At 35.7% G+C, this 26,376-nt stretch overlaps 1 protein-coding gene across 3 annotated transcripts in view; it reads right to left on the reverse strand.

Annotated features, from left to right (window-relative positions):
- Positions 1-1,806: 1,806 nt before the first annotated feature.
- The window catches only part of VRK1 (VRK serine/threonine kinase 1), a 37,836-nt gene continuing 13,266 nt past the window's right edge, over positions 1,807-26,376 (reverse strand). For 2 of the 3 annotated variants that reach the window (XM_005438857.3, XM_027804969.2), the window contains exons 5-13: positions 25,944-26,031; positions 24,434-24,542; positions 24,203-24,295; positions 23,090-23,222; positions 21,701-21,821; positions 20,556-20,614; positions 19,215-19,393; positions 14,850-14,943; positions 1,807-3,493 (exon numbers count right to left, since the gene is read on the reverse strand). In XM_005438857.3, the coding sequence (XP_005438914.1) occupies positions 3,411-3,493; positions 14,850-14,943; positions 19,215-19,393; positions 20,556-20,614; positions 21,701-21,821; positions 23,090-23,222; positions 24,203-24,295; positions 24,434-24,542; positions 25,944-26,031 (959 nt within the window). In that variant the 3' untranslated portion in view covers positions 1,807-3,410. Of the gene's footprint in view, positions 3,524-14,849; positions 14,944-19,214; positions 19,394-20,555; positions 20,615-21,700; positions 21,822-23,089; positions 23,223-24,202; positions 24,296-24,433; positions 24,543-25,943; positions 26,032-26,376 lie in introns of all 3 variants that reach the window. The other variant, XM_027804970.2, reaches the window with a different exon arrangement.

A 26,376-nucleotide genomic window follows, 5' to 3' on the forward strand; every position in this document is an offset into this window, starting at 1 on the left:
TACAAACTAAACTCAGCAAGATGACAATTCCACCAGAAGGTGCTTCAGATGGTTTTGCTAATAATTTTGATCAGCTGAAATGGAGAAAAACATCACTTCGTTTATTTGGCTTTTCCAGAACCTGTCAAGTCTGAGCAGAACCACTAATTGCCCCCTTCTGCATCTCCCCCACCTTCTTCCAGAAAAGACACACTTCAATTTTATTTTTTTTTCTACAAGTATTCTGTATAATCAGCCTTTGTTCCCAAAACAAACTGGTCATTCTTTGTGCACTTCCTTTGCTAGAAGGAAGTGCCTTTTCTTGAGAATATTCATTGGAGGCTGGTACTGCTACTGCTGCAAACATGTAAGTGCTAACCACCATATATTGGCTTTTGTTTTAATAGCCTTTTAACCAACTTTGTTAATGGACTGAATGCAATTTAGATATGGAACTTGGCTAAAATGTAGCTTCAATTGGCTATTAAAATTTAAGAGCCAACTAAGATAGCTAATTACAAAAAAGCTCCAGTGATAATGCTAAGCAGAATTAGTAATAGCAAATGACAGTCTGTCTAGTCTTATTCCCAAAGGGAAAGAAACTCTTAACTGAGAAGTCAACCAGACAACGTGCAGAAAACCTAATTGCATTACTGGTATTATGGCATCCCAAATCTGGCAGCTCACTAGGACAAAACAGTGAGTAAAGTCTGTCAAACTACTCAGGAAAGCAACTGACCCCCTTCTTAGTGCTAGCTATAACAGACATCCGGAATTACGTTATCATTTTATATTAACTTATTAGGAAATATTCCTGTAAAAATTAGCAAAGCAGCACCATGTAAAAAATATCTTACACCCATCCTGAATTTGATTCTCTCTCCAGATATTTTAGATTTGGGGAAAAAAATATAAACAATCTGTCTGCAAAATGTTCAAGCACTAAAAGAAGCATTCTGTGCTTCATTATCAATATCCTCATTACACCATCAGCTGAAGTGCCGACTAGTTCTCCTGTGAAGATTTATCATGTATGGTGGCCACTTTGAAACATAGGTAGCGGAGTCTTTAACATTCCCTACTCAAGTGTCTCCCTGCTGTGCCTGTAAATGTCAGTCCAGTTTTTTCACGGCTGTGCGCACAGATTAGAAACAGCAGGAGAGCTTGGGAGTATGACTACAATACCAGTAAGGACACTTGTCTTCATGGCACTGCTCAAGTGATTCTTGGAATGCAGGACCCTGCTGTTTTCTAATATTTACACACAACTGGAGTCATCAAGAGCAGTAAATGCAGTCTAAAGGCAGCTTGCTTCTTTTGTGTTAGGGGCTTTACTTTCAAACAGGGATGTCAACAAATTCCTACTACACCCTCCACTTCTTATAAAGTGGTGTATTTCCCTATCCCTGTTTTGCAAAACAACACATGTGTGCAAGTACATACAGTATGCAATATGTACAGTAGTACTGCAGGGATTATCACAGCCTTCCTTCCACTTTGCTTATCCTGACCATCCCACACTTTAAAACATCATCACAGCTTACAGTGAGCCAAAGACATTCTTGCCTGCCAAGACTGTAGTTTTGCAGAGTCTGTTGTGAGCAAAGGCAAGCCCTGAAACAACATTCACCTAGGATGGAAAGCACCCTTTTTCTTCACAGAACGCTTGCCAGTACAAACTTTTTCCAGGACTTTTTTGGGGGTGGGAAGAGGCAGGGGTGGCTTACGAAATATGCACCTCAAAACATTTTTTCAAATATATGAAAATGTCTGTGTTTGCTGCATTTGGCTTTGGTAGTCTCAAAAGAAAACACACTCCTTGTAAACTTCAAAAGCAAAGAGAGAAAGTTTACTGGTAAATAAGTTACTAAAAAAATTAAAATGTCAAATAACTAAAGTACAAAAGAATGACATTAACTTTGAGTATGCAAGACAGCAAGAGAATACAACATGCTTTCCTGACAACAGTTCTTCAGAATACTGTAACACACTTTTTGAACAAAATGATTAAATGAAGTAATTAAAAAGATAGTTTCAGGAGTTTTAAAAATGAGAGGCTTTAGCAGTCCTATTTTTACATCTGAAACGAAAAGAATGCTATGCTTAAAGCCATCAGCCACACTTTGCTAATTGAGTCTATAGCAGTCAGAGTATAGCAGTCAGAGAAGAAAGAAGGCACTAGACCTTTTAAATATGTTATTCCAGTTTTATTTCAAAACAATGGATTCCCTTGTTTTCAAAACATAACCTCATCATTCATTCAACATTTTATGCTACAACGTATTTATTTCAGTAGCAATTCAGACATAAAATCAAGCAAGCAGAGCACTGGACATCCACACAAATACACCACCCACTGGCTCATGTGGATTCATTTTGGTTTGCCGAACTTCACAAAGCAGGCTCCCTGATAAGAATTATGTTCATGCCCTAACAATATTTTTTTTTTGCAGTATCTAAATGTAAAGTAGTGGTATTTCACACCAAAATTAAATACTGCATTTTTTGACTTACAACTCTGAAAACAAGACTCAAAGACAGGCAAGGAAGTACTTTTTAAGAAAGGTTTTGGAAGGTTACATGCTTCTCAACTATTAAAAAAAGGTAAGCCATTATTTTGTTATGAGAAGCACATGTGAGTCAAGCTTTCACCGGAACTAGACACTTTACAAAGTTATTATTAATTACAACTTTTCACTAACATAAGAAGAAAACGTGAGGGGGTGGCTGAGAATGGGCTTTGGGTTTTGGTTTGTTCTTTTCTTTGCCCTGGGCCCTATGTCTGAAATTCTGGTCTCCTCCTTTCCAGAGAAAATCTGAATAATTGGAAAAGTGACACAAACACAAATACTATGAAAAAAAATATAATAAATTCACTACCAGTTATCCAAATAATTGTTTAAACATATTTTGTAACAAACTAGAATGCAAGGATGTGATTTTTGTCTTACGTTCTCTTTTTTTAATTCAACCACTTGAAAAATATTTAAAAGGTACCATTTCAGACTTTATCCTGGTGTACATCTAAATGACCCTCAATATGACTCCCTCAAAATTAGAAGAAATCAGATGCAACACCACTGTTCTTTATAAAGTACCCACAACGAAAGTAAATCAAGCTTTATTTCTACATTAAAAAGCAGAAAAAAAGCACTCTAGTTTGTCTTTAAGTTACGAATTTGTGTATATAAAGAAAACACATCCTCACTTTAAAGTTGGCAAAATTTTGCATTAGTATTTAAGTATTCATAAATTATGCAAATATTTTAATAAAACATCTATTCTTCAAAAAAGGTACAAACAACAGTTCATGTTTTTAGGATTCATCACTTTAAAAGGAAAGAATTAGATTCCAGTGCTACGGTAACTGATAAAAAAGACAACCCAGAGATAAGCTAAAGAGTAACTTAATTTGTTGCTCCATCTATAATTTACTTCTGGACTCTCCTTCTGGTTGCTGTGCCTTTCTTGGCTTTTGGTGAGGTCATCTTCTGGCTTCTGGTAGCTACTGCATCTGCAATTCAAACAACAAAAAAAGACAAGACTTTCTAAAAAATAAAATAACAGAAACAGATCAGAAGAAAATACGTATAGTCTTTAAGAAGACAGATCGACTCAAATCATGCATTTAGTTTTGACTGGAGGGCAGGTGGACACATGATAGGGACTCAGAAGAATTTACCACAACTTCTGGGCACAACATTTTTTCCTGAAAAACACGCTGTACAATTCAACTTCTCAAACAGTAGCATTACATACCTTTGAGCCAACTTAATAGCTCAGCTCCACTAAAGGATGAAGAATCAGATCCTCTTCAAAACCTAAACCCCTCCTTCCTCCCCATGCACCAACTTTTAGTTCCATGATCCTTCCCAGCATTAAGCCATTTTTGGTGCTCTTGAGCCCTTGTGCTAAACTGATCCAGCTCCACAGTCAGGCAAAGAACTTTTGTTTGGTCTAACAGTTTAGTGAGTTGCAGCATCTTGGACCATTCTGAATGAAGCATATACAAGGGGAGGTGGAAGGCACACAGGTAGAAAAGAGGAAGATTTTTGTTCGGCAGCGTTGAGCTGTTAAATCAGCTCAGCTATCAGTGCAACTTTACCTCCAGATTTCAAGTTATTATTTGGCAATAATTTATTAACAAGGGTAACAATCAGTGCCATCTAAGTAAGATTCCTAACAAACCTGGCGGGCAGGTTGTTCAAAAAGACCATACTCAAATGCAGCAATAAAAAAGTCCCCACACTTTGATTCTTCTCTGCCCACTAACAGGCAAAAGGGAAAAAAACCCCAACAAAACACCGCAGCTCATTTCTGTAAATCACATTCAACTGTAGTCACTTTGAGAAAAAATATTACTTACAATAAAAATTGCTACCATTTTCACAAATGCAGTAACAATAAAATTTTTTCATCTCTTGGCCACAGTATTATTGGGGTTTAAATTTTTTTTTTATCCTGATTTCCCCCTTGAAGTCAGTATGCCTAACTATTTAAGTTCTTGCTTGTAAATCTATATATAACTCTACAGTTCCTGTTAACCTCTTACTCCGGATTACTGACAAAGAAAAAAAGATAAAACTGAGTTTCATGGAAGTCTGTAAGAAAGAAGCTGCTTGCATAAGACAACGGCCTTTGAGCAGTATGAGTCACCGATTGTTCAAGCTCAATGAGTAAGTCTGGGGGAAAGTAAGAGGTAGAAAACAACACAAACCAAACCAGAACAGTTTTGAGCATACCCAAAGCCAAAACCACACCAAGAAAAAGCAACAAACTACTGCAAAGTTTTGCTTTAACGTTTGCTTAATTTTACATAACTTAATTTGCTCTGAAAATGTTGACTTGAAATTAAAAATACCAAAATTAGCTTTGAAGAATTCTAGTCTTGAAAATAAAATGGAGAATGAAAAAAGTCTTGTTCCTTTTTTGTCCAAAAGCACTTGCTGCATTCAACATATAACTATAAATAGATTGCCAGACAATACGTCTTTGATTAATAAATTGCTTTAAAAAAAGCCAAACAACGGATAGCTCTGGTGATAAGTCTCTCATTGAGCAGAGCAGCTTTATCAATGAAAAATATGTTCTGGCAAAACACACCACTGCCTCCCCTCCCCCAACTGCCATGTAAAAATCAAATCCATTATGGTACCCTTACATAGCTAAAAGATATACAAGCAGGTATCATAAACGGAAGTAGTAAATTAACGATGCAAATCATTCCTTCTCCCAGCTAAATTCTGGTTTATGTTCAAGAATTATTTTATAATTTTCAAAGTCACAAAAATATTTCAGCTACTATAACTGTGAATTCTAGCAATAGACATGTCTCCTGAGTTTTCAAATTGAGTATTCAGTGGTATGTAGGTCAAGCTATCCTATCAACTGCATGAGCTGTAACAGTTTTCCCCTCTCCACCCCTCCTGAGATTTTTTTTTCCTGGAATCTTTGTATTGCAACAGAAAGCAGAGAATGACCAAAGTTTTCTCTTCAAGAAAATACAATAACATGATCTTTTCCCCTTTCATTAATCTTCACTAGTTATGACTGTGAACTGTGATTTTTCTTCTCATCCAATCATAAGACTGTATAATGAAACACGGCAAAGACAGGTCAAGTTCATGGTTTATTATCACAAAGATGGTCAATATGAAAATGATGACCTTCAGCAGGAAAATACTATAGGTGCCTGCTTATAGAGAAAAAAAGAAATGAGTTACCAGATTTCCACATTTGTATTTCAAGAATGTAGTATTTCATGGTTGTCACAGACAATACAAGCAACTGCAGCTTACTAATTCCTCATTCAGTAAGAGCTTACCCATTTCTAGTTACCCATGTTGGAACATCAAAAAGGAGAAGACAGCTACCCTGTCTCTGATTTTTCCATTATGTTTATTGCATTAACGAATTGTTTTCAAGGCTTTTCTAAACAAACCACGATCATGGAGAATCTCTAAGTGAATCATAACAAAAAAAAAAATCCTTGTCATGGTTCTTCTATTCATAATTTCAAACTTAAGCAGCAGAAAGACTCAAACTAAGTTAATTATGTTCAAGTCAGAATGACTGCTCTGAACCCATGTTTAGCTTCAAACTTTGCAGCTATTTCAAAACTAAAGGTCTTTTGTACCAAAAAGCTTGTCTATGTTTTCAAAATTAATTAGTTTGATAACATATACTGCCCCCTCCCCACAAACATTTCTTGTGGGAGAAACGTCAATTCTATTCCTGAAAACAGAAGTCCTGTGTGGGCAGCACCAAATGAGGACACAAAGCTATTACAAGGAAAGGAGAGAGTTTTTATAAAGCAGATTAAACTGAATTAGGTTGAAACAGCAATTCAAACGAGGAAGAATTATATAGGCAAAAATAAACCAGATGGTGTCACTGCACAGCTTGTTTTGAGACTGGAACAAAGTTCAGTAGAGGCATAAAGAGTCCCACAGGCTCTAGAGGAATTATTAGACTAGTTGACTGTGATATCTGATCCTCTCTGTGTAAATAATATCATAAAGCAACCTTACAAAAGAAGCCCAGCAGTACTATGTATAGTTTGGGGCTCTATCCTTCAAGAAAGTTCTGAGAAAAATGGAGGTAGGGGAAATACCAGGAGTCGTGATCATGGTTTCTAACTTTAGGGGAAAAATAAATTGAATTGAATTTAGCCAGTTTATCTGAAGAAAGGAAAAAACTAGAGAGAGATGTGATGTGCAAACGTGTACCACATGTGCAAAAGGTTGCTGCATAAAATGAGAGCAATTTTCATGCCCACAGTGGATAGGACAACTAATAAGCTTAAGGGAAATTTGTATTAGGTACTAAAAATATCAAAAGAAGATACTCAGCCTTATGAAACCCTTGTTACTAGTAAGGACAGTAAAATATTACAAGTGGTGTTGACCAGGGCTGTTTTAAAACCTTAATCATAGAGGTTTTAAGAGAAAATATTGGTATGTATCAAGATTAATACCCATGTAGACAGATAAGCCTGTCCTTAGGCTGGTGTATAGAGCAGATGACCTTTTGTCATCCCTTCTCCTCCTGTTTTCCAAATCTATACACATTGTTTTAGAAACACACATAAGTGGTGTAAGAGAAATAAAACTGTACTTGAATAAAAAAATGATATTTTATATGAAATGACAGAAGTTCCTTTGTAAAAATAAGCAGACACCAGAGACCCAAGTTTCCCACTAAATTGCCTGTTCTGATGGAAATTAAGACAGGGAGGTGATTCTAGCAAGAAAACACAGCTACTGAGCAGATGAAATCAGGTATGATTTAGGTGTCAATGGTGACTTCTAGGTTACATCATAGCTAGCATATTTGAAAACATACATTTTTAGACATACAGATTTTTAGACTCTAGGCAAACATCAGTAAGTGAAAAATATCTAGTAGCAGGCACGCTGGAGGTTAGCAGCTGCATCACTTGCATATGCTGAATTTACACCTGACAGAGACCGAGTACATGCCAGTCTGTATAACAGTTGAAGAGTTCCAGGAATTTTAGTTAAAACAGGCTCTTAAACTAGACTTGTAGTAATCATCATTAAAAAACACACCTAATACCTTTCACCCTCAAAAGAAGCATATGCACCCAAGTACACTGATCACACACCACCAGGTTTTCTTTCTTTAAAAAAAAAAAATAACCTAATATGTTTACACATGTGTATAATCTCACGCATACACTCTGCTGTATGTTTATCTCTTTAAGAAATAAAGGTCAGATTGGGGGTATTGGACCAGGTGCTGAAGAGTTCTCAAGTGGTTTCTGGAAGAGATGTTCTCAAGACCCCACACAGATGAAGCTAAATCATCATTTCTGTACTACAGCAGGACACTTAGCACAGAACTGACGTTTCTTTCATACTGGTAACTTCGTGCCGCATATACTGAACTGCCACAGTTAAGCTGAGAAGCGATGAAGTAGGAATGAGAGGATCACTGTGACCTAACACAACTCTCCCTAGTCAACTAGATATGATCTTGCATATGTCACTATATCAGATAAATTAATCGAAGAGTATGTTTCATTAATAGTTTAAGTAACTAATTGTGGACTTGTCACCTCCAAAGGAGACAAATTTAGGACACTGTTCTTCAAAATTCATCCATTGACCACAGCATCACCTTTTACTTGCAAAAGGTGCTTCAGTCATATTTCATCTGTCTCTGATGGTATCAAATAACAAAGTCATATTGCTGGATGGCTCTGTAAGAGACCCTTTTCCTTCAAAAGCCCCTTAAAAGGGTTCTACAATCATCAAACTGAAACAGGAAAACAAGAGAATAGAACCTATACAATTGCTATTTACATATGGAAGGAGTAAGAAAAAAAAATAGCATTGGAAGATTGAAGACTACGCTCAGCATCCAGCTGCAAACATCAAATGGGAACAGAAGCCAGGTTGTGCAGCTTTTAAGGAGAGTTAAGCATCACACTAGTCTACCATTCCCAAATCAGTTTGGGCAGTTTGAATATGGTGCCAAGAAAGAGCGACTTTTCTTTTAAGAAGATAAAATACGGAAGAGTATGTAGTCCTCTAACAAACCCTTTCCCAACTTGGCCAGGGAACACTGCACAGCTGATAAACCTTGTAGTATAACACTTCTTAACCAAGAAATTTTCAGTACTTTGAAGGCTGTTGAAGGAACAGCAAGGGCAAAAAATAGTAGTTTTGCTTATTTGGTATATTCTCAGTAGTTCCTTTCCTCTACAAAAAATCAGAAACATGATTCAGAAAAAAAGCAGAGACCAGAAGAATGCAAATATGGACTGGAACTCCAGGAAATATGATTGTGGGGTGGAGATGAGAGAGTGGAAAGTAAGTTTGAAGAGTTATGGGATGGGGTTTGGCTTTTGGTGTTCTGTTCCTTCAAGCCTTGTTTCCTACAACAAATGAAGCTGACATGTTTCAACATTATCATATGGAAAAACATCAGGACAAAAGAACGTATTGTTCAATGACTTTATGCCTTCTATTTCTTAAAGATAACATTGAATCTATGAGTGCTGCTTTAAAAATTTTAATATAGAATTGTTTGAGATAAAACTGATTTACTTCCATTTGCAAAAATTGCTTTACTGAAGACATTCCAAAACACAATTGTACATACACATATAAATCAGCAGTCACACGCAGCATGTGTTTAAAATATCCCTCTTCACCACCACAAAGCAATTTGAAGGAGCAACAAAAGTTTAATTCAAATGTATAACTTGCAATCTTGAAAAAGGTTAGTACCCTGTAAAAATCTGAGTCACTGCAGTACAGTTTTTCTCTCTTTCCTGTAGAAAAATTTCACTTGCAAATTTTATATCCGAGTTTGAATTGCAACACTTGTTCAGCATACTGCAATACATCTTCAGGTTACAGAAAAACAACAAAAAAGCAGACATCACTTTTATGCTTAAATGATTTAGTTCTACATGTAAAGTCATTATACAAAACCTTACTCCATGAAAAATTTTCCTCAGAAGGTTTTTTGGTTTGTTTGTTTTGTTTTAATACTTTTTTATTAGCAGCAAACACAAGACAGTCCTGTGAAGTGTAACAAGGAACTTAAACACATTTAAAATGTAAATACATTTAAATGCTAGAAGCATTCTGAAGACATTGTATAGAAATAAGCTTAAAATACTAAGGAAGACTAAGTAGAAAACTGTGTTCTAAGCAGAGACAGGAGTAAACAGGAATACTCCCATACATCTTGGACATTAATGTTGCTGCTTTATTATTATTAAGTGACACACGTTCAAGGTGCTTTTCAGTGAACGCGTCATTTGCAAATAGTCACAGAAAACCATTATTCAGGAAGAACCACAAAGATTTGTTTGGTATCTGATTTACTTTAACCTTCCTATCCATAATACTCCAAGATCTTTATACTTAAAAAGCACCTTCTACCACCCCTCTTCTACTTTAAATAGCTTTGCAAGATCCTCAAACAATTTTGGGGGAGGCCATAAAAAGACAGATCACTTCATATCGTGTTTGAATATACTTAATGCAAAATACAGAAGCAAGTTTGTCAATATTTCTGAGAACTGAGCGGAGTATTTCTCTGCTTTAAAACCCAAATCTTGATGTTAATTTCAAGATACAACACAGCAGCACATGCTTTTAATTTTAACTTCTAAAACCAGATCAGGTAACTCTCATACTAGAACATTTAACTTGCAACATTCCTGAGACAGGGAAGGGAAGGCTAAGAATGGCACAGAAAAGGACAGATCTTTAGGTGACTAGTCACAGAAATGGATACACTGTTGTAAAACTACTATCCACTTACTCCTGGAGCATATTACTGATAACAGCCAGTATCAACTCCTTCACAAGAAGGAAAAGATGAGTAACAGACAATTACAGCTACAGGTTTTGCTGAAAATGTCTGCATTAGGGTATAAAATTAAGAGGTAAAAATATCTACCTATAATGTGAGCACTGGTGTGGAGTAGAAAGACAAGTAACAAGTGGCGCCATAAACAAGCTCAAAAAACACCGTATGATTTGCCTTCTAAAGCTTGATGACAAGGCCAATAATTCTCTAAATATAAAAATGAGCCTAAGTGTAGATTTAATCCAACATTAAGGAATAAATCTTGCTTGAATAAAGAAGCCATGCAATGTAAATAAAAAAAGCTAAGTACTTATTAATTGAGTAATACTAATAAACCTCCATTTTGGAATGCCTTCTAACCAATCCATCAGTATAACCATTTTTTCCCTTGGAGCTCTTTACATAGTTTTTATTTATACTGCAAGAGTATTTAGTATTTTATTTATACTGCAAGTTTCCAGTTAAGGCCTTACCATGCTAGATGCTATTCAGCAATGCAGACACGCACAATTCCTACCCCTAGCAGCACTGACTATTAAAAAAAAAAAAAAAAAGTCCTTTACAGAAATACAGTACTTTCATTACCATGATTACTTTAGTATTTCTCTATACTGTCCCAATTAACAAACTGCAAAATTGTTTTAAAAAAATCACAACAGAAAATAAAAAAGGCTGGTGTTAAAAATCCTATTCTAAAAAAATTCTGTATTTCTATAACCCAATCACCATCAATCCCACGACTGAAAAAAATCTGCCAGTGGTAGAGGTATTATCTCTATTGGTAGCTTTGAGCCTAGGATTACTTACAAATTCCCATTAAACTCTTCCAGCATTTATGCCATTTTCACCAAAGCTCCCTATACTAGCTGCCTATTCCATGCAAACTGATTAAAAATAAGCATATGAGTCTTATTAATATTACGCAGTACAAACCTGCAGAAGTGATGCTTAATATGTACAGTGTATGTCAAAATTTGTTATTCTGCTTTAATACCATCACATATAAGCCTGTATATTTTTACTATTATACATGAAGGCAGCTGATACACAAAATAGAGCTGTAACAGCATGAAAAAAGCTTCATTCAAATAAGCATCATTTCTTCTGATAGCATTTTTTCTGGTGGACAAACAGTGACTGATATAATACTTCAACATCATCCATATTACCTTAAAAGATACCTCTCAAAATTCCACCTTTCAGGAAAGAATACGGGTTCCAGTTACCAGAGGGGGAAAAAAAAAAGAGGAAACCGATAACAGGCTAATTTAAATAAAAAATTATATCAGAATTCCACTAAATTTTGTTCATCTTATTTTGGAAGTACAACAGAGCTTGTTTCTTGAGAGCTTTCTAAAATTCTGTGTCTAGAGAGTCTAACACTCTTGCTTGACAGCTCCAGAAACACTGATGGCCAACATGACTGAAAAAAATGGCCTTCAGGGAACTCATCTGAAGCAGCCACTCTTCAGCTGAGAACAACCAGGGGGAGCAGAAGGAAAAAGCAAGAATTTCAAGATGCCTGTCCTTTCTTTTCTCAGTGCCATGCTTTCTTGCTCCTCCACCAAGCCTGGGGGCTCCCCAGCCTCAGCAGTGGCAGATTTCATTACTGACAGAGTCCCTGTAGCCACTGAGCACCCTGGTGTACTCAAACTGCTGCACAGCTGATTAGGGTCTTTTTGGGACAATTAATCTTTTGACTGGATTAGACAAACTGCATAGTCAGATGCGGTTAATACTGAGCAGCTGAGCAGCAAGAGGCTGCATGGCTGGCTCTTCTCACCAGTGCTGATAAGTCCAATAGCTAAATAACTAAACTTCAAGTTCTACAATTAAGAGGTATCAAGAAGTTATCCATTTCACTGGACAGTAAATTTCAGGATACTTTTTTAGTCACAGAACTAATTACATAACAGAGAAACAAGTCCATGGTAACATAAACTAGTCAGATTTGGAAACAGTTTTAAATATTTCTATAATAATCAGCCATTTTCAAATTGTCAAATGCATCAGAATCATAAGATTATGAAACAGTTGCACTTCCCTTCAACACAGATTTATGAATCATGTAGTAAGTGGTAAAGTTTTTAATTCCAAATCTGGAGAGAACCAAATGAGTAAGTGCATATATCACTTCTCACCTGAAATCATTTGATATACTCCCCTCACTTGGTATTCATTAAAATGGGTAGTACAAAAAGGTGAAGTTAGAACCATTTCACCTGTAATTCTATTGAATTGGCAAGAGGAGTTTTTAAATTTAAGCTTATGTCCCCCACTCATTTTAAGCACTGGATTGTGAAAATTACATATATAACCTCCCAAATACCTTTGCTTAGTCTGAAAGAAACAGCATTTACAAAAAGCTGATATCACCACTTGGATTACAATTCCTCAAGTTCTTTTTCATCTCTATCCATGAGAATTTCAATCTAACATTCCAGGAAAAGAGAAGCCTAATATATCATATAAAATGAAAGTATATTCTGCTCATGTGTATCAAATCACAACCAAAATATAGTCATCCATATCTAATATTTTGTTATAGTCTTAAATAAAATCAAAAATGCTAAAACTATGAACAAACATCAACATCTTCTCAAATAATTCGTTTTTCCTGGAGAGAAAGCATAATCTAATTAACACTTTTTCAGCCACTGGTAGACTAGAAAATTCATAATAAATGGAAGTCAACAATACAAAAGGCATTCAAATTAAAAAAAAAAAAAAATATCACCGATTATAATGATCAGAATTCTATAATGTGAGCTGAAAATGACCAGAGCAGTGTCACCTCCTGGAATACCATTAGCTTAATTACTTGTACTTTGTACTATAGTTTGAGTAAATATTTTAGGGTAAATCCATAACTTACCAATAATATTACCGTCTTTGAAATGCTACATTTTCCTGTATAATGCCATACTCCTTCATCAAACCTTTTTTAAACAAGTGGATTTGTTTTGGGATAGACTCCAGTGCTACTGCATTACTTTTTTAGACTACTTGATCACGGACAACACCTGGTCTTTTACTTAATAGTCTGAATCAAAAATTCTTTAGGAAAAACATGCTTGCAATTACTTTAATTTAGTTCACATCTACATAAAGGAGTCAGAAGGTTAGATCCAGAAAAGTTTGACTAGACACTCACTATACACATACCTTATACAAATCTACTGAAGATTTCCAATCCTGGACTTAGAATAATCCTACTTTATCTGTCCATGACTTTTTCCAGACAACACTGAAACTATACCAAATTATCTGAAATGTAGCTTCAGCATTTTCTATCTTTATAGCTGATCCTTTCCTCAACTGTAAATACACTCACTTTTGGAAGCTGCTACTGCTAGAGCCCCTGGCTTTACCACACTGTGACGAAGAAGTCCTGAGGAGTCAGCACATTCTGACAGTGAGTTGGACAAGATGGAAAGACAAAAATGAGCATGGAGAAGGGAATGAATGATGGCAAAAGAGCAGGCTGCAACCACCATTTTTTTATCACCTAGCATTTCTACCAGATTTAGGCAGCATGTAATTGGAAAGTATACCTTTCTGATACAGAAAGTTCAAATATTTCAATTTTATTAATCTAAAAAGAAATTATGCAAGATTGAAAGCACTTGAACTGCTGCAGGTAAATGATTGTATTGGGTATATGTGGCCATGTGGCAGGGTTTTGGTAAGCTGGGGTTGGCTACAGGGGTGCCCTCTGCGGGAAGAGGCCAGGTGCTGCCCTGTGCCTGACAGTCCTTCCCACCTGGCTCCAAATCAAACCCACTGTAGACCAAAGCTGAGCCAAACTTGTGAGGCACCTCTGTGAGAACACTTAAGGGCAAAAACCACTGAGCAGGCAGGCAGAGGGTGGCAGTGTGGAGAAGAAAGTGAAAAACAGCAGACGGAACACCAGGGCCAGAGGAGGGGGTGGTGCTGCACAGCACCAGAGCAGATATTCCCTGTAGCTCATGAAGGAACCCAGGATGCAGCAGATATCCCCTGCAACTCATGGGAGAGACCACACTGGAGCAGACTGCTATTTCCTGAAGGAACTGGACCACATATTTTTTCCCTGAAGGACTGCAGCCCAAAAGAGAGTCCACGCTGGAGCGGAGATAAAAAATGTGTGGAGGAGTGAGCAGCAGAGAAAATGCCATATACTGACCGTAACATCCCTTCCATGTCCCCTGCACCGCACAGGTAGTAGAGTAGACAAGTCTACAGTGAAGAGTTAAGTTGAGCTTGGGAGAAGGAAAGGTGTCCTTGACACTACCCGAATTTAATTTAAATGGCAATAAATTTAATTTAATTTTCCCCAAGTTGAGTCTCCTTTGCCTGCAACAGTAAATGGTAAACAATCTCCCCACCTTTGTATCTACCAATGAGTTTTCTCATCCCATTTTCTCCTGCTGTCCTCCAGAGGAGGGGAGTAAGTGGCTGGGTGGAAGTCTGGCCCTTAGCCAGGGTTAACCTACCACACCAGTACATGTGACTGTGAGAACAATCTTTTGACTTACTAGAAGAAGTAGGTTTCTTTTCTTCTGGACTTCCTGTAGCTTCCATTTCTGCTTCAGTGCTCTCACTGGCTGCAGCTGCTACTTTTCTTTTTTTCTTTTAGAAAAAAAAACAAACAAACAAAAAAAAAAAGGAACTGAATTCAAGACCAGAAAAGACCACACAAAGTAGAAAATATCTTATTCTCACAAGATATTCCCCAATTATAAGCATTATTTCTTCATATATTATAAAATGTCTCCAGCTATACAGCAGATTTATTAATGCAAGAATACTAGTAGTAGGCAACAGATAGTTTAAAAGTTGAGTTCCCGTACCTGTAGGTCACATTAGAGGCTGAAATTTTCACGTATGAAAACAGAAGTTTTTATGATTAAAACCTGGGGGGGTTATTTACATTGAATAACTGTTACGAAAGGAGCAATCTGCAAAATCTTAAAGTACACAGAAAAACACTTTACCCAAAGTTGATGTTAATTGCTTTTTTTAAAAGCAATTACACCTCATGAAAGTCAAGTTTATCTGGATCCTTGCTTCTCATGGCTTTCTTTGCACAGCTTAGAAGTAGCTAACACCCACTGACAGTACATTATTATTTTCCTCTAATAGCAACTATTGGTTCTGTTCCACAGAAAGGTACTTGGGAAATCTGAACTCTATTCAAGGTACATTATCTTAAAACCTCTAAATGGATAGAACTGTTATTATCTGTGTATTACACTTAATCTTACTATTGCAAAGTATTCTTAAGGTGGTTATGGAAAGGTTATTTTTTTAAAGCCATGTGATTTTTGCAAAGGATGAGTTGACCTATATCTGTATCAGACAATAACTTTGATGGACATTGGAAGAGTCTCCCTTTTTTTTTTTTGTTTTTAATTGTATGAGACTAGAGCTTTACTAATACAGCTTTAAAAGTGGCTACAACTTCACATAGCTCATGAGAGAAGGGGAGAGTGCATTACATCTTTCCTTTCCAAAGTGTTGCTTCATGATTACCATCTAAACCCTGCTGGGCTGAACAGATTGGTTCGATAATTACATACAATAACTGCAGTGGGCAGGTAACCCTCAGCTGGCACAGGGCAGCTCCCCTGTGAGAACTTCCATATGCAAACTGCACTGATGGAGTGCATTAGGTACATCTTTCCTGCCGGTGCACAGGCCTGATTACCGCCAGCCAAGACTCCAAGGTTAGCATGTCAGCAGATTTGTGATGCATTAGGCAGGAATAAACACAGACACTTTTGTTCATTCTGACCAAAATTAAGGAGGACTATTTCACCGCTGTACTGCTTTTATATGAGAAATAATGCATTCCTCCCAATTGTACTAGAAAACATTTTAAATGCTCATCAGAAAAGCAGATATCCAATATACGCCACACAAAAGCAAAATACATTTATCTTGTTTCCAAGCTTATTTAATAAAAAGTGGTTTCTTAATCTTGATGCAGGTGAATTACATAGCAGCAGAAATCACACAGCATTCATCTGACAAAAGCGACATCTGTGCATCTGAAACTGAACAATAGAAGGAACCACAAATCACTAAGGTTCGTATTTTTCCAGTTTAGTTTACTCCCAGTATTTCCCAACAATTCTTCAGCACTAAATAAAAGAAAGATATGGTCATTGCCCTAAATAATTTAGTCAGGAGCTCCAGATACTTTCTTCAACACATGGTACTGTTAGCTTCTTGTTTTGCTCAAACTATCATAAAATACCACACAGAGAAACCAATATGCATTTACTACACAGAAAACAAAACAACAAAAAAACCCTCCAGCAGAACTGTGGACTGTGTTTCATTTACTTATACATGTGGGGAAACTTGACTCATGACATAAAAAATAAAATGTTAACTTTTAATATAGCAGACATCTGTGAGTTTTAGCCAGATACCAATACTGGAGACTGACTGAGATTCCAGAACAACCATGCTTATATGCAACATATAATGCACATCATAGCTCAGTTAGCTATATGAGCTGGAAGCACAAGAGAGTCCTACATTCTAAGAATTTATTTGCACAGAAGCTAGAAATATTATCTCCTATATACGAAACAGCAAACTTCAGAACACCAAATAACACTTTTAAGAAAGTATTACAGTAGGTTGTCCCAAAGGAATTGAAAAGTAGGTGTCTTAAGACCTGTTGTGATTAAAAGATCAGTACAGCCAAAATGCCATAAATACTCTATATTTGAGGTCACTGTCTTCTCAAGGGTGGATGCCAGACTGCATTTTTCTTTTCCATATTGGACATTAAGCATGCCAAAAGGAATTCAGCATGTGCTAGAAAATACAGGCTTTCAAAGGCAAGATGCTACTGATCAATGGTAAATTATCTTTATGGAAAGCAGTTTCCAACAGTTTGGAATTTATCTTTAAAACAGTCATCAAGTTGAGCTTCCTGTCACAGCTGAAAGTACATATAATTTTAATTGGCATTCTATGTTCTTCCTTTCTTCCTCTGTGTATCTATGTGTCCAGCCATTCTCAACTAGCACTGATAGTCTTCCTGTTCTCCTAGCCTCTCAAGGTCTGACATCCTCTGGAAGAAAGACCTAGTAGCATGAGTTCCCAAACACATATTCTGGGAAAGGAGACATCCTGCTGAAGAGCCTCCTTCCACTCATTCTTGAAGTGCAAAATACACCCTTGGAAGGAGGACAGACACAATCTATTCTTCTACCCTAGACTATACCATAGGTGTTACAAGGCCTAGGGAATAGAATGTAGAAGGAAGAGTCATCTGTCTGGTATTTGGTCAAAAGCAAGCAGGTTATGTCAACTCTGATTTCAAGCAAACAATCTTATTCTGTCTGGACACTAGCAGTAGCTGGCATGAAGTAGCTAGCATAAAGTTCACTGCACTACAAAGTAGACAACTGAAATTTTTGTTTTTATTCAAACAGGCCAGTAACACTCACTTTTCTTTAAGTGCTTAAAAATATTTGCGACAACTAAGCAAGCTGACCATACATAAGGTTCCTGAAAGAAAAAAAGTAAAATAAAAGAAACCCAATCTAAAAAACTAACTCCTAATTGATGCTAGTAAGTAAGAACCTACGGAAAATTATTATCCTACCCTTTGGGAATAGTCTTGACTGATATTGGCTAAATAAATAAGATTTTTGAAGTTTTATTCCATTGGAAATGTGCACCAGCCATCTCTGCTGGACAAGGACATTAAAGGTCACAGATGTTGGCTCTGCAGCAGGCCAACTTATTCAGCAAAGAAACCAGCCAACCATTAAAAACAAATATTTTTTTTTTCCCCCAAAGCACAGGTCTCAAGCCATGTTGATCCACGGGGGAACAGAAGAATTCATGCTAATGAGCTCTCCTTTTGGACAGATCTTTACACTCAGTGCAACAGAAAATATTAGTATAGAGACCATGGCTGTACAATCTTCATCAAAGTACTAACTAGGCAAAAAGTAAGAAAAGGTGGACATATATCCTCAGAAGACTTTAAAATCCTACAGCTTTTTTTCTTTTGTGCTTTTTCTCCATCTTTAACACACTGCTGATCATATCAGTAAGCAGGCAGAATTCTGGTACTATTATCCTGTATTATAATTCTCAGTTCCTAGGTTCATGCTAAAGGAACCAATAAACTGCCCACCTGTTATTAACAAATGCAAATAAACAAGTAATAAATGCAGTTTGAAGTACAGGATAATATGTATTGTTCCATTATTTGACCACGTTTTATTGTTACTATAAAAAACTAACATAAATGTTCCTTAAGGCTTAAAAAGATCTTACACTGTATTCAAATAGGAGTCCAAATCTAGAGTTTAAGGCTTCTTAAATACAAGGAATAAAATACCCCTAGACTACCACCATAATTAAGACTCATAAACCACATATTAGATCACAGTGAATTGAGTATGTGAACTCCAGAATCAGATATTTGGCATAACATTGTTTACTTAAAACTAAGCTTTTCACTAGTCACGGAAACTAATATGAAACAAAAACAAGACTTAATTTACCTTACATGGATTTTGACCCATCTAGAGTTTTACCAATTTAACAAAAGTAAGTAAATTAGCTGCATGTTCATCTGTTCAAATGTCATTACAACTATATATACGCATTCTATATACTTCAGTCAAGGTATTAGCTATTACCTATTATGAAAGTACACCTACGAACATCATTCTGTATTACACTAACAACAATTAGTGACATTCAATTAGAGAAATAATGCATAAGAGTAGGACTTAAACATTTCACTATTTGCTTATTTCTTACTGGATGTACTTATGACACCTACTTCCAATACTTATTCCTACTTATTTAACTCAAAAAAAATACATTAAAAGAAGCTGATAAATTTTTAGAGTAAAAACCTTTTGCATGGGATTTGTTTGCAAGTCTCCATTCTCTGACAAGCCCAAGTCAAGTACTCCATCATCTTTTTGCCCAATGGCCTTAAGACCTTGCAGAAGTATTTCTCGGAAATGCTGATAAACAGGCTTCTCTTCATAGCTCAGTAGCTTCACCTTTTCCATATATTTGGCTATTTCATCTAAAGAAACAGTACCTCCAATTAATTTCTATTTGAAAACATTTTAATCATTCATTTTTACCACAAGAGCCAGAAATTATGCATGCACTACTTATGCTATTTTTTGAAATGGTTATTTATAAACTCATAATTATGACTTTACTACAACACGATTTAGAAAAAAATTATACCAAGGTTCATTACCCAGTGATGACAGCATCACTGTTTTTTACATGTTCATTGCAATGAAGAAAACAGTCAGTCGTGAAAAATGTAATAGGCCAATCTTCACCAATGAATGCTTGTTTACATGGTATTTCTTATGTCTATATTTTAAAATGTTGAAAAGGAAACTCAGTGTTACCTCAGAACTTTATCAGTTCAACACTGAAACATATAATAAAAAAAGAAACATTTGACCACTGAAAAAAGAGAAATCACATCTGACAGTGAAAACTCTTCTGATCACCAGGAGTAGCTGGAAATAACTAAATATTTAAGATCTCAAGAAAGTGTATTTCTAATAGTCAGGTTTAAAAAAAAAATCCTACTCAGCAAATCACCAATGCCAAATAGAAATGATCTATACTTCAAGTTTGCACTATTTTATGTTTCGATTCTCTGAAATTCAGTTGTGAAAAATCAACTTATACATCTTACGTTTGCAAATACTTAATACAGTCTTTTAATCAGAAGCAACATAGTGTCTGCAGTTCATATAACTGCAGCCAAAAGGAAGAGTCTAAACTTCTCTTAATCAACGATCTAACACATGCCACTTCATTGTTGCTGATAAGAGTAAGAAGAAAAATAGATAGAAACTTAAGTAAACAAGGAGGACTTAAAGAAGCAACAGATCAGGGTACAATGTCCAAGACAGGCTTCTCAGAAAAAAAAGCTGCTGACAGTCTGACACCTCCTCACCTTTTGCAGCAACTGAATTGATCTGTTTTTATTTGAACAGAGTAGCATAGACTTCCCTTGTACACACTCAACATGCCCCAAGTAAATACAAATTTCAGAGCTTCTAGCCATTCTCTGAAGTTGTGGACAATTTGATGGCACCCAAACAGATTAAAATAGTAAAATCCATCAAAGAAAAAAGACACTAAAACAAATTATTAGAGAACATTTACCACATGGTACAAACCAAAGTATTTTAATTTAAAATAGCTCCTCTTACCTGGTTTATTTTTCCCAGGAAAGCATTTGTCCATCAAAACTGAAATATCATCTCTACATCTGAAAAACAAAATTATTCAGATCTATTGTTTCTTTCAAAGTTTGAATCTTGCCCTGTCCTGATAAACTTCCTAAGTACATAGCTTGGGCTGCTGTCAGAAACAGGAAACACTACTAGGTAAAACTTTGGTATGACTTAGTACAACCATTTTTAGGAGTGCAGTACATCTGAGAACCTGATGAATGCCAGACAGGCTATTTGAAATAAGAATCAAAACCTGTTGAACAAAAACTTGCCATATAAAAGCAAGCAAGCAGAAGACTGAAGGGAAAAGAACTGGTGCATTTTAAGCTCTCACATACCAATCCCCTTGCCTCTTCTGGCTAGAGGACTCTTTCTCTACCTGATTATTCAGAGCAGATCCAGGACACTCTGTCTAGCTGATTATTCAGAGCAGATCCTCTGCCAAAATAATAACTGAGGGGAAGTGAGAGGGAGGGCTTCACCAACATTGGTGGAGGCCTAAGCGTTAAAAGTAAAGACAAGGAAGCCAGGAAACAAAAACTTGTTAATGAGACAGAAACTGCTGTGCTGGGACAGCTTTCTTCGTATTAAATACCTGACAACAGTTGAGCAGGGCAGGGGGGAAGATGAAGAAATGTAACAGTGAGGGAGAAGGACAAAAAAATAAATAAAGAAATCCCACATTAGTAGCCTTCCAGCTGGAATGATGCTCAAAGAGATTTTAGATCCATCCACTTTTAGTACTAATCTCTGCCACTGACTTCAGAGTATAGTGTTATAAAGGCTACTCATACTCCACACTTCCCTTTCTGTAAAGCAGGAATAATGGTTACTTGCACAGCAAGAAAAGTGCTTTTTGGCTTAACCATGGCAGTACTCTAAAATGACAATACTGTGTCGGATAAGCAAGCATCTCACATATACAACAACAGCAGAGTAGTGGAAGTTAAGTTTAATTACAAGCCAAGGATACATGAGACACAATGAAGGGAAACTGGAGGTATACAAAACAACAGTCTACTTACCAAAAGGGAACATACTCAAAGTACAAAGCATTTCTAGACTAAGATATTTTCATTCGTATTTTCAATTTCAAAAGAGAGAGAAAACAAGTTTCTCACCTGATTTTGGAATCTCTGACAAAATTTGGATCTTTCAAATTATCCTCCCATGGTAGATGGCCGCTAAGCCAATGAATCATACAGTAACCCAAAATCTCCAGATCACCACGTCTCGATGGTGCTAAATATATATGCACACATAAAAAAAGAACCATAAAAGCAGCTAATAAAGTGCACACGGTTTAACAACAGTTAAAATTTGTAAATACATTAAGACAATAGAAAGCCAATGCCAACAATTTAACACTACTGTATCTGTTACCGATTTCTTTATTTTAGTGTGAAAGCAAGGTAGGAAAAATCCTACATCTGAATGGATAATTTTATTTTCAAGTTCTTTATCAATACCTTTCTTCTGTTCAAGGACATGACATGATGCAGCTACCCCAGTTTGGGAAGCTTTTTAAGTACTCAAGATTGTGGAAAAAATAGAGCAAGTTAGTGAAGTGATTCACTTTCTGTTCAAAACAGTTTTTACTTCCCTTCTCTAAAAAGGTAATAGTGATGAAACCCCACCTCCTGAAAAAAAAATATTCCATGATGCTGAAATATTTCATGTGGCCTGAAAACTGAACAGAGGACAACAACAGATCAGATCCCTAAGCCCTGCCCAAAAAACCAAATCCACAACCACATGCACACTGACAACAGACTACACTAGAAATATAAATGGGCAAATCAAGACATCTTTGTTCACATTCAGTTCTAAGCATGGGTGCAAGAGTTCATCCTGAAGTAAATAATAATTTTCAACAACTGATATTTTTGCAGGACACACTTCTATGCTAATAAAACAAAAAAATAATAATGAATAAAACTGGTGTTCACTATGAATCCTCAATGTTTAATCAGACATAGACCTGTCCTTTTCATGTTCAACCTTTTCTCACTCCCTGCCTTTTGATGTTCAGTCATTATAATTATAAAATAATATTTCATGTTGTTTTGTTTAAAAATCTTCCAAATATTAAGCTATAAACAAGAAAGAATATTGTGCATCTTTGCCAAATATGAAAGAACAGTATCCTTCTGACAACAGGAACTACTTATCTCCTGAAAGCAGGGCCTGTTTTTCTATCAAGATCTCATAAGCACTCTTCCGTTTCTACTTAGTTAATAAAAAAACCACACTAAAAATCTTAACAGTCTATAAATCAAGGAAGTCTATTTAAGAAAGTTACATGAAAAATACAGTAAATTAATATCAAAGTAAACGTTAGTAAATGGAAAAAAAGAAAGATGGCAGCATAGTCCATAGAGAAGAAAACCATATTTTTATAGATTCAGAAACCCGGTTGTTTACAAAACTCAATGCAGCAAATAAATTCTTTTGCATTTATGAAAAGGATGCACAAATGCCTATTGCTGAGAACAGTTTTACCTCCTTACCCACACCCTTGTGTGCATCAATACTGGTATATTCAATAGTTCCATCATGACACCTTTTAGGATCTTCTTTATATACTTTGTGGACTCCTTCAGGACAGTATCGGTAGGCAAGTCCATAATCCACCAAGTACACCTAGTAATTTCCACAAAGAATTCTAAGATTAAAGAACTATAGACACAAAAAATATGAAATAATAAATGTATAAGCATTCTCATAACTTCTTAAAAAGTATTAAAAATGGTGAGGTTTTCAACTTTATATGATCCTTTCTCAGTGCATTACTGAGATTACTACATATGATTTGAAAAGAACATGTCAGGTAGGTTTCGTTGTTTTCCATATAGCAGTTTGATCTGCAAGTCATTCCCTGTGATACAGAGAACAAAGTACAGTAAAATAGTCAGTTATTTTATAAATAACTGCTAAGATTATATGGGGGGAAAAAAAAGATGTAACGTTCATAGATTTATAAATACACTTACTGTCCTACTCTCTTTAAAGTCAGCTCTCTTATTTGAACATCACTACATACTATTACTTCTCACTAAGACCAGTTACTTTAAAAGAACTGAGATTACTTACTTCATGAGCTAAAACATTTGGGCAAGAAGACATACATAATTCTGAAACTCTAATATGCATTGTTTGAATAGTAAAGAGAGTTAAAAATGCAGAAAAATGGAAGACTTCTGTAAATCAGGTGGAACAATCAACACTTTAAAGACCAATTTTTCCAAGTAACAGAACACTTATCTGATGGATTTCTTGAACAAAGGAATGAGGTAACAATGCAGACAGGCAAACATAATTTACCAGTGTGCTATATAATTTTAAGCTTCCACCTGCAAATACCTATTTGTGAGTCAATTCTTTTTTAATCTTGAGAATTTCTCTAGAATATTATTTAGGCCAAATAGTCAATTTGATAACTGTCCAGCAAAATGCATTAGAAAAACCATAGAATATTAACTAGATATAAATGTCAAGCAGAAATAATGTATATATACATTCTTAAAAATGAGCTTCTGCTAGATTTCACAGGTTCAAAGCACTTCCATGTGTTGTCAAATAAAAGGTTTAAAACATGAGGAATAAAATGCATAAGAAATAACCTGATTAGGGTTCTTGTAACTCAGAAGAAGGTTTGAGGCCTTGATGTCTCCATGCACATATTCATGCTCATGGACGTATTCCAGAATATCAAGCTAACAAAACAAAACAGGCATATAAATGCAGTACCCCGCTCCACCCAGCAGAGGACCTGTCGTCAGCACAAAAGTGTGATTTAAGGGAAAGACTTATATGGGGAAGCCAGGCTGTAAATACCTGGTTTTTAAACTTACTATTCTCAGGCCTAATTGTAGCACAGTTTTATGGGAAAATCGCTTTGCATTCTCTTCATACATCTTCTGTAGATCTCTGCCAAATCTGTCCATAATCATAAATCGATAACTAAACGCAAGGGGGGAAAAAAGCAGCAAAGTTACTGAACTGAACTTAGCAAAGTATTTTAGCAATGTGTTAACTGCACAAATTACTGATGAAAACATGTCTCTCAAAAGATAAACTGCAGGTACAAAGAAAAGAAATATGTGGGAAATACCTGACTTTTTTTATAATGTATATCAGTTCTTAAATCTTTTACATCAGCTAGTTAAGTTTGTCCATCAAAACAACTGTTCTTTATTCCTGGCTAGTACGATAAAAAGTACTCACGGGGGAAAATATCTGTATTGTAATTCACTATAGATAAAACCAAGCATCAATTACTTACAGCAATTTTTTTTTTTACTTTATAAATGACCATTTCTTGAAATCTATAGATCTATAGCAATCTTTTTTTAACCTATTATTAAAAAAAAATATCTCACTTGCCAAAGGTGATCTGATATTCATTGCTATAGCCAAACTGGTTCTATTACTGCTGTATTAAATACTTAAATTAATACTGGCTGTATTAATGGAACTCATGCATTAAACACTGAATACAAAGAACAGTTTATGGGGGAAGTGTGGGGGGAACGACAATAATAATTTTTGTTATATGTACTTTTGCCTCTCGAAAGTCATGTTGTTTTTACATTAGATTAGTTTTAACGTCGAGATCTACTGAAACAAAGATACTTCTGACACCATAGGGCATAGATATCAACTGCCCTACACAGTGGTCCACACAAAGCAGCCTGACCTAATATAAGCTGCCAGAGAACTACTAAAGCGCCTTTGCAGCACAGCTGTTTAGAGAAAGCCCACTATGAAACAAGGACTGTTACGCAAATAAGCATAACATTCAAGACCAAGTAACAAAAACCCTTCGTGATATGGAACAATACTAAAAACTATCCCTAGATGTAAGACAGATTTAACATGAGACTAGAAGTGATTCTAGCTCACAGATTAAGTAAAAAAAAAAGCAAACTATCCCTAGGGAAAATAAAATACATTTAGAGAGACCACTAAGTCTTTTATACTTGTGAGTAAAAATACCCTTTAAGTGCACAGCACACCAGAAGAAGAAAAACTTTAAAGGTTGTCATATTATTCAAGGACTTACACATTAGAAGTTGACTTTATTTTAATTCAAATATGAAAAGCTTCTATCAGCATCACTGTATAACAGCAATGTTCAACAGGAATGAAAAATAAATCACAAAGAATGTAATAGACACACATACAAAGAGAATACAGACAATATGCATCTACTCATCTATTCCTCAAACACACCCTGTTATGAACATGAAACTTCGTAAGAGAAATGAACAATATGAAGATAGGTAAAGTAAATTAGGTTAAAATGGATAATCGTTGTGGATGAAACAAATCCCAGTATATGCCAACAATAGATATGTTCACCTGTTTCCATTTTTTTCATGCAAGCCAGAACCCCAGTATCTTGGTACACCTAGGTATTTCAGTCTATGGGACTTAGTCCACTTCTGAACTGAAAATACAAAAAAGGATAAGTTCATGAATTCGCAATAGTAGAGACTTACATTAAAAGTGAGTACTCACATTGCTTACAGTTTCTGCATACATGTGAGCTGCTTATTTCATGGAAACTTGTATGCAAAGTACACTGGAAAGTTAATGACGCATCCATTGTAGGGACAAAGATGCAACTAAAGTTTCAATTTAGACAATACCATCAACACAACTATAAAGAACATCTTACCAAAACCCCCTAATTTTACTATATGTCTGATTTAGATTTCAATAATTTAAAAAATAATTTTGAATACGACCTAAAAAGATTCTCTTAAAGTTCAACCTTACTCCTGTAGGCTCC

Source organism: Falco cherrug, chromosome 7 (genome assembly GCF_023634085.1).
Source record: "Falco cherrug isolate bFalChe1 chromosome 7, bFalChe1.pri, whole genome shotgun sequence".
Classification (NCBI taxonomy): Eukaryota; Metazoa; Chordata; class Aves; order Falconiformes; family Falconidae; genus Falco; species Falco cherrug.